Here is a 9352-nt window from a genome sequence, read left to right as displayed (position 1 = left end):
ATAGGGTCAAAGTAGTGGAATGGGGTAGTGGGTTTTTAATGATTGTAGAGTTAGTTGGGTGTTTTTTTTCTCCCGTTTTTGCTTTTCCCGTTTTCCCATTTTGTATCATAAAGTGTAATGGGTTTATATTATAGTCCATTTGGGGGCGGTAATGGTACATATTCGATTCCAACCGCCGTTAAACTCCAAAGCAGAGGGAGAAGTAGTTCCGGGGAAGCGCGCACCATTCTTCAGATAAAGAAAGCGCTATAACTGTGCTGTGAAGACGGTAAAATTTGTGTCCACTATTACAGGTATGTAATAGCACGTTTAAAACGTTCTAATGTCGAAAGACCACGTCATAACATGCTAGGTAACACATCCGTCTAGGTATTACCACGTTTGGTAAAGGTTGTGTGTGTTATTTATGTCAAACCGAGGGAGTGAAAAACGTGAAAACGATTTTGCAAGTCACGTAGCTAGATATTTATTTTTGAACGTGTATCATTCAAATGTAATTTAATATATAATCAATGTATTTGAGATGTTATTGTCTTTGTGTAAAAATATAAAAAGTCTCACGCGCTGGTAAAATGGCGGTGCGCACTCTGTCTGCATTTAATGAAATGACGTACAATAGAACCACATCAATCAAATTGTAATCAGTCAAGAAAAAAACACGTGTAAATGTGTATCTTATACGATAATCAATGCTTTTCTCCAAAACAACTGCCATTTACACAACTTTCTAATGGTGATATAGAAAAACTGTTTTTGTAAGGATTGATAATCTGAAATCAGAATATAAATACATTTTTACCAGTATAGGTGCATGGGAAGTCACTGCAGAAGCCATGCCAAACCACCATGACATATAGGCCTCAGGCCCGAGACAATAAGAAGACACAGTGGCAGAATACATTCAACCACACATGCGTTCTACTTTACCATTTAACGGTCGCACTACTATTTTGAAGCTGAATGTAATGATTATCAGTTTCTACATGTGTACAAATATTAAGACACATTCAGTTGTTTCAATCTTTATCTATAGTTGTTACTATGGTGTGAACGGGAAATACAATTGGCAGTGGTGTAAAGTAACCAAGTAAAAAATAGTTTGAAGTAATGCTTAAAGGAGACGTTTTCTTTTTTTATAAATGGCATGTTATGGTTACGTGCACTTATGTTGTGTAATTTAAAGTATGTACTTTGTCTAATGTGAATGTTTTGTTGTCAATGCTTAGCTACCTGATCTATTGTAATTACATAATTTACTTTAATAAATATTTTTTGAGAATATGAATGTGACAGAACTGCCAAGACAATAACTTATTTGTCTGTTTCTCTTTATTACTTCAGGCTGACTCAGATTAAGTCTGAGGCCGGTAACATCAACAGTGAGGACAAACCCAGCCTGCCTCTCTCCTTCCACACTGAGTCCAAACCTACAGTCACTGGGTCCTGATTGTGACAGTGGAGCCCAGTTTGCACTGCAGGATCCAGAGATGGCATCAGTGAAGCTGGAAGACTGCAGTCAAACACTGGAGCTGAATGTCAACATTAAAGATGAAGAGGAAGAGAAATCGGTTTCTCTTAGTAAGCACAGGTTTTTTCTAATTAAGTTTGTGTTCATTCCAACTTCCCACTGTGCATGAAAAGTTGCAGTAGAACTGTTTCAATGAAAAGGTTAATGTTATTTCATGCTACTGAGACTTGCATGGTTTGACACCAGTATTGCCAGCATTTGTTATATTCACTGTGCTATCTGGAGTGCTCAGAGAGTAGACTAAAGAAGTGAAGTAGACAAACTGACAGTGTTTTAGGGTTCTATGAAATAAGGATGATATGGCTCATAATTTTCACGACCCCCCCCCCCTTTTTAGCTTTCAACTCTTACCCACTTTTAGAATAGTTTTATTCCCCCTTTATATTGTACAGCCTACTGATATGAATACATACAGTGCATTCGTAAAGTATTCAGACACCTTGACTTTTTCCACATTTTGTTACGTTACAGCCTTATTTTAAAATGGATTAAATAAGAAACGGTCCTCATCAATCTACACACAATACCCCATAATGACAAAGCAAACACAGGTTTTTAGACATGTTTGCACATTTATTAAAAACATAAATACCTTATTTACATAAGTTTTCAGGCCCTTTGCTATGAGACTTGACATTGAGCTCAGGTGCATCCTGTTTCCAGTGATCATCCTTGAGATGTTTCTACAACTTGATTGATTACATTTGTTGGACATGATCTAGAAAGGCTCACACCTATCCATATAAGGTCCCACATTTGATTGCATGTCAGAGCAAAAACCAAGCCATGAGGTCGAAGGAATTGTCCGTAGAGCTCCATGAAATTATTATGTTGAGGCACAGATCTGGGGAAGGAAACCAGAACATTTCCAATAATAAAAATAAATAAAAAGTATAATGTGCAGTCGCAGATAATGCAGATTGCATTTCGACTATAGCCAAACTTCACAAGTAATAGAGAATATACAGATTTGCAGTTCCAATGCTTCTACAATATCACTGGTTTGATAAGCTCACAAAACAGATCCCAAATATTATGAAACTCTGGGGCTTTCTTTTTCACTATATAAGTACATTTTTCAAGAGCCAGGCTTGACGTTAATTATTTAAACCAATGACCAAGTGAGGGGGAACTGACATACTTCCAGTGGAGAGCAATTGAACGTCTAGCTTGTAATAGACTGAGGTCAAACATTTTATTTTCTCTCCTATGTAAAGAGATATTCTCTGGGTAAAGATTTAGGAGGCATAGTTTAGGGATTAGTGGTATTGGGGTAGAGGTCACCTCAGAGATATAGTGCAGTACTGAGGTCCAAAACGTTTGTATCTCAGCACATTCCTCCAGGCAATGATACAAGGTGCCTAAATGTGTGTTACATTTAACACACAGGTCTGAGGTATTGGGGTCAAATTTGTGGAGCTTAACAAGGGTGATACATGTTCTCATTGTCCAATTGTATTGCAACAATCTCAGGGGGGTGTTTATTGTCTGTATCTGAGCTCTAGAGCATATCATACCCCAGTCCTCTGCTGAAATACACTGCTCAAAAAAATAAAGGGAACACTTAAACAACACAATGTAACTCCAAGTCAATCACACTTCTGTGAAATCAAACTGTCCACTTAGGAAGCAACACTGATTGACAATAAATTTCACATGCTGTTGTGCAAATGGAATAGACAAAAGGTGGAAATTATAGGCAATTAGCAAGACACCCCCCAAAACAGGAGTGATTCTGCAGGTGGTGACCACAGACCACTTCTCAGTTCCTATGCTTCCTGGCTGATGTTTTGGTCACTTTTGAATGCTGGCGGTGCTCTCACTCTAGTGGTAGCATGAGACAGAGTCTACAACCCACACAAGTGGCTCAGGTAGTGCAGTTCATCCAGGATGGCACATCAATGCGAACTGTGGCAAAAAGGTTTGCTGTGTCTGTCAGCGTAGTGTCCAGAGCATGCAGGCGCTACCAGGAGACAGGCCAGTATGTTTTTTTCATGTAGTCCTTTTGGTCTTGGTGTATTAGATATGGGAGCAGTCTATCCAATCTCCTCGCCAAGGCTTTAGCACTAATTCTTGAGTCGTAGTTCAGAAGAGAAATCGGTCTAACTTTCACAGTTTGTTGGGGATTTATCAGGCTTCAGAATAAGAGTAAAAAATGTTATATTACATTTACATAAGTATTCAGACCCTTTACTTAGTACTTTGTTGAAGCACGATTTGGCAGTGATTACAGCCTTGAGTGTTCTTGGGTATGACACTACAAGCTTGGCACACCTGGATTTGAGGAGTTTCTCCCATTCTCTGCAGATCCTCTCAAGCTCTGTCAGGTTAGATGAGGATTTTCGCCGCACAGCTATTTTCTGGTCTCTCCAGAGATGTTCAATCAGGTTCAAGTCTGGGCTCTGGCTGGGCCACTCAAGAACATTCAGAGACTTGTCCCGGAGCCACTCCTGCATTGTCTTGGCTGTGTGCTTAATAGGTCGTTGTCCTGTTGGAAGGTGAACCTTCTCCCCAGTATGAGTTCCTAAGCACTCTGGAGCAGACCACTGCACCACTTGGGAGGCCCCCAGAGTGCTTAGGAACTCATACTGTGGAGAAGGTTCACCTTCCATATTTAACCCTTTCTCCTAGGCTGAGTCTCCTCTTACACATCTGAACAAACACTTTATCTTAACTGCTAGGCAGGAAACTAAGTGATACAGCCATAAACGTGTCTCTCCCTTAACGTGACCTGACCTCGACCCCCTTCATCACTAATCCATGGCTCTCTCCCCTTATCAATGCCTGCCACGTGATTGCTCACAATTGCATTTAACAATGGCAATGTGAATGCACAGAGAAACCATGATAAGATTCTGAGGGCCAGTGTCCTGCCATTCATCCGCCGCCATCACCTCATGTTTCAGCATGACAATACACTGCCCCATGTCGCGAGGATCTGTACACATTTGAAAATGTCCCAATTCTTCCATAGCCTGCATACTCACCAGACATATCACCCTTTGAACATGTCTGGTACGACGTGTACCACAGCTTGTCCAAATGTAATTACTCTCCTTTAATTAGGATGTTTACTTTGCTAACAGTGGAAATTATTTTTCATGCTACAAGAGGTAGGCTACCTGATTCTGGCAAATGGGTTCCGGAAGGAAAGACAAAAAAACAGAGGTGCCTGAGGATCCAGCTGAAATGAAGCACCGCCCTTCTCATATAACAGGGGAGGGCCATCCCAAGTATCCACCAAACCAAGATAGACCACAGCCGGTCGTTTCCAATGGGAACAGATGAATCATAGTGGGCAGAGCCAAGCACGAGCTAGCGAGATCGTTTTGGCGCCTTCTAGCGCACATCTGCATATTTCTGTTAGGGAACGCCTCTGTGAAGAACTCGTGTGCAATAACTCAATTCGCCTCAGCGTTCCTTCTAGATAACGTGATTATTTAAAACTTTTGCAAAGGGTAAAGTCTACAAAACTTAGTCCACTCTGTTCATAACAGATTTTAGTTTTGGGAACAGAAAACTGTATTAAGATCAGATGTTTCATAGATTACAACATTTGCAGAATGTCGGTCAAAATCCATCTCGTTCCATCTTCTCCCACTGCCGGCCAGTGGGCTTCCTCTCAGTGGAAACGCTAAGCGGATGCCCCACATCTATACATCCTGTGAAATATCTGTCTCATTGTTCAATCTGTGGCTGCACTGTGGTAGTGGGGGAACAGGAAGTTCCAGACAGGCACACAACATTCTTCAGAATAAAGAAACGCCAGAACTGTGATGTCAAGAACCTTTGTGTCGGGTTCTATTTATTACCACAGGTATGTAGTAGCACGTTTAAACGTTCTAATATCAAAAGAACATGTCATACCATGCTAGGTAACATCTGTTAAGGTATTATCACGTTTGGTAAAGGTTTGATGTGTTGTGTCAAACTGAGTGAAGAATGTGATAAACAATTTTACAAGTCACATAACTAACGTTAGATACTTTGGGTTTGTCTGAGTGGGTGTTCATCATTTCCTCAAGGTCATTTAATGAAGAATCAATTTATTTGAGATTTCTGAGTTTGTTTAGCATGTTATTGGTTTTGTGTAAAATTCACAAGCTGGTTAAATGCTGTCGCCCACTCTGTCTGCGCCAAAGGACTTCAGTGCAGGCAGTGCTGGTGCAGAGAGACAATTTCACGGTCACACTACAGTTTTGAAGCTGAATGTAATGATTATCAGTTTTCTACATGTGTACTAATATTCAGACACATTAAGTTGTTTCTATCTTTATCTATAAATGTTACTATGGTGTGAACGGACATACTATTGGTTTTTGATGTGAAATACAGCAAAGACAAGGTTATTCAGGAAAATAGTACATAGTGCTGCCTAAAACATACTGCAACATTGTACTAAATGTTTTTTTGAGTCATTTATATGAATTTGGGGAAATCTACTAGAGGTTAAGTGCACTTACGTTGTGTAGACTAATTTAAAGCAGGTACTTTGTCTAATTTTAAGGAATTCATGTTTTGTTATAAATGCTTATCTATTGAAATGAGATCAGTGCTTAGCTTAAACAGAATATTAACAGTATTTTGGAGCTCCTGCGTCTATGAGTATGAGAAATGAGTCCTGGCACCTATTTCAGTCTGTCAAGCACTGAAATAGATAATTTAACAATAAGTATTTTTTGAGAATAACGAAAGTGCCAGAACTGTCAATACTAACTTTTGTGTCCGTTTCTCTTTATTACTTCAGGCCGACTCAGATTAAGTCTGAGGAGGGTAACATCAACAGTGAGGACAGACTCAGCCTGCCTTTCTCCTTCCACAGTGAGTCCAAACCTACAGTCACTGGGTCCTGATTGTGACAGTGGAGCCCAGTTTGCACTGCAGGATCCAGAGATGGCATCAGTGAAGCTGGAAGACTGCAGTCAAACAATGGAGCTGAATGTTGACATTAAAGATGAAGACGATAAGATTGGGATATCTCTTTCTCAAGGTAAGAGAATAACAATATTGTGCAATGCTGTCATCAAGGCAAAGGGTGGCTATTTGAAGAATCTCAAATATAATATATTTAGATTTCTTTAACACTTTTTTGGTTACTACATGATTCCATGTGTGTTATTTCATAGTTTTGTTGTCTTCACTATTATTCTACAATGTAGAAAATAGTAAAAATAAAGAAAAACCCTTGAATGAGTACCGTAATTGCTGGACTATTAAGCGCACCTGAAAATAAGCCGCACCCACTGAATTTAAAAACAAAATGTATTTTGTACATAAATAAGCCGCACGTGTCTATAAGCCGCAGGTGCCTACCGGTACATTGAAACAAATGAACTTTACACAGCCTTTAAACGAAACACGGCTTGTAACAAAAATAAATAGGCTTTAACGAAACAGGCTTGTAACATTTTTTTTTTTTAAATAGCAGTAAACAGTAGCCTACCAAGAAAGTCCTTGGTCACTATCTTCCTCCTGTGCACTGAAACCACTGTCATCTCCTTTGGTGTCGGAGTTGAATAGCCTCAGAATTGCTTCATCCGATGTTGGATCGTTTTCATTGTGCTCTCCTCACTTTCATCCGGAGGCAAATTCCCCGCTGAGTTTATGCTGCCCTCTTCAATACGCAGCAGCTCCACGCTGTCAGGACCCACTGGCAGACTTGACCATAAATCGCTCTTCGCGATTTATGGGTGACAAGGATTTCTCCCCACTTGTCACCCAAGCCTCATTTTCTAGTTCGGGCCATCTGCTTTTCTTTCCTCTGAAAGCTTTTGTTGTCTTTTTGCACTAAGTCAGTTTCTCACGCTGCTGTTTCCAACGTCTTTTAATCGACTCATTAAGGCCAAGCTCCCGTGCAGCAGCTCTATTTACTTTTCAAACAGCCAGATCGATCGCCTTCAAATTGAAAGCTGCATCATATGCATTTCTCTGTGTCTTTGCCATGATGAGGGTGACAAAATGACTACCGTAATCAGAATGATGGAAAGTTTGAGCGCGCTCGATTTACTTCACATTATGTGACGGTGCTCAGTTTTTTGGCGGCATGAATTTGTGAAAGCGGGAAAAATCCATAAATTAGCCGCGTCATTGTATAAAGCGCAAGGTTCATAGCGTGGGAAAAAAGTAGCGGCTTATAGTCCGGAAATTACGGTAGCTGTTCTAAAACTTTTGACCTGTAGTGTATATCACACAACTGACGGGTTCTTCTGATGTTGTTCACACAGGAGACCATGTTGAGACATTCTCTACATCCAGAGAGCAACAGCAGGAAGATCACAGAGCTAAGAGGTCTCACCACTGCCCACATTGTGAGGAGAATTTTTCAATTCTATCAAAGCTAAAGTTACATGTAAAAATACACACAGGAGAGAATCTGTATTCCTGTACTGACTGTGGGAAGAATTTCACAACATCAAAGGCTCTGACAGTTCATCAGAGAGTGCACAGAGGAGAGAAGCCTTACTCCTGCTCTGACTGTGGGACGAGTTTCTCTCAAATGGGCACCTTAAAAAGACACAAACGTATACACACAGGAGAGAAGCCTTACTCCTGCTCTGACTGTGGAAAGAGTTTCTCTCAACTGGGCGACTTAAAAACACATGAACGTGTACATACAGGAGAGAAGCCTTACTCATGCTCTGACTGTGAAAAATGCTTCAAAAGATCAACTGCTCTAAAAGTTCATCAGAGAAATCACACAGGAGAAAAGCCTTACTCCTGCTCTGACTGTGGAAAGAGTTTCTCTCAACTGGGCGACTTAAAAACACATGAACGTGTACATACAGGAGAGAAGCCTTACTCCTGCTCTGACTGTGAAAAATGCTTCAAAACATCAACTGAGCAAAAAGTTCATCAGAGAACACACACAGGAGAGAAGCCTTACTCCTGCTCTGACTGTGGAAAGAGGTTCTCTCAACTGGGGGACTTAAAAACACATGAACGTATACACACAGGACTGAAGCCTTACTCCTGCTCTAACTGCGGAAAAAGTTTCTCTCAACTGGGTCACTTAAAAACACATGAACGTATACATACAGGAATGAAGCCGTACTCCTGCTCTGACTGTGGAAAGAGTTTCTCTCAACTGGACAACTTAAAAAGACATGAACGTGTACATACAGGAGTGAAGCCTTACTCCTGCTCTGACTGTGTAAGGAGTTTCTCTAAACTGGACAACTTAAAAAGACATGAACGTATACATACAGGAGTGAAGCCTTAATCCTGCTCTGATTGTGTAAAATGCTTCACAACATCAACTGTGCTAACAGTTCATCAGAGAACACACACAGGAGAGAAGCCTTACTCCTGCTCTTAATGTGGCAAGTTTCTCCCGATTGAGCAATGTAAAGACACACCAACTGATACACACTTGAGAGAAGCCTTATCACTGCACTGACTGTGAGAAGAGATTCTACAGATTGTGCCATTTTAAAAAACACCAATGTATACATAAAGGAGAGAAGCCTCATCAGTTCTCTCAGACCAGCTAAGATTAGTCACTCCACATAATTCTCATGTCATTAAATAATTGGCAACATTGAATTGGATCAAATCTATTGTAAAACAAAACATTAAGGGCACCTGCTCTTTCCATGACAGACAGACCAGGTGGGCTAAGGAATGAAAATACTGGACACTGGAAAATTGTTGCCTGGTCTGATGAATCCCGGTTCCTGCTGTTTCACGCTGATAGGAGGGCTTAGGTATTTAGGAAACCACAAGTACATGCATCCAGTGGTGGGAAAAGTACCTAACTGTCATACTTGAGTAAAAGTAATGATACCTTAATAGAAAATGACTCAAGTGAAAGTCACCCACTAAAAT

The 9352-nt window shown here is 40.4% G+C and overlaps 1 protein-coding gene across 2 annotated transcripts; it reads left to right on the top strand.

The window, feature by feature from the left end:
• Positions 1-206: 206 nt before the first annotated feature.
• Positions 207-9109, top strand: LOC129860183 (zinc finger protein OZF-like). 2 transcript variants are annotated; one of them, XM_055930563.1, is made up of 4 exons: positions 207-293; positions 1342-1578; positions 6351-6518; positions 7753-9109. In XM_055930563.1, exons 2-4 carry the CDS (start codon positions 1488-1490, stop codon positions 8745-8747), a joined length of 1254 nt encoding a protein of 417 aa, XP_055786538.1. In that variant the 5' UTR covers positions 207-293; positions 1342-1487; the 3' UTR covers positions 8748-9109. The 2 variants fall into 2 exon arrangements, with proteins under 2 accessions (XP_055786538.1, XP_055786537.1); XM_055930562.1 differs by having other exon boundaries at positions 6276-6518.
• The last annotated feature ends 243 nt before the right edge of the window (positions 9110-9352 follow it).

Source organism: Salvelinus fontinalis, chromosome 7 (assembly GCF_029448725.1).
Source record: "Salvelinus fontinalis isolate EN_2023a chromosome 7, ASM2944872v1, whole genome shotgun sequence".
Taxonomy (NCBI): domain Eukaryota; kingdom Metazoa; phylum Chordata; class Actinopteri; order Salmoniformes; family Salmonidae; genus Salvelinus; species Salvelinus fontinalis.
This window is presented reverse-complemented; position numbering and strand designations above follow the sequence as displayed.

Bases quoted from the DNA above. Each gene is read 5' to 3' on its own strand.
- LOC129860183 (XM_055930562.1), top strand. From the start codon at position 1,488: ATGGCATCAGTGAAGCTGGAAGACTGCAGTCAAACACTGGAGCTGAAT. The intron at 1,579-6,275 runs GTAAGCACAGGT...TTATTACTTCAG, and splicing joins AGAGAAATCGGTTTCTCTTA to GCCGACTCAGATTAAGTCTG. The intron at 6,519-7,752 runs GTAAGAGAATAA...TTGTTCACACAG, and splicing joins TGGGATATCTCTTTCTCAAG to GAGACCATGTTGAGACATTC.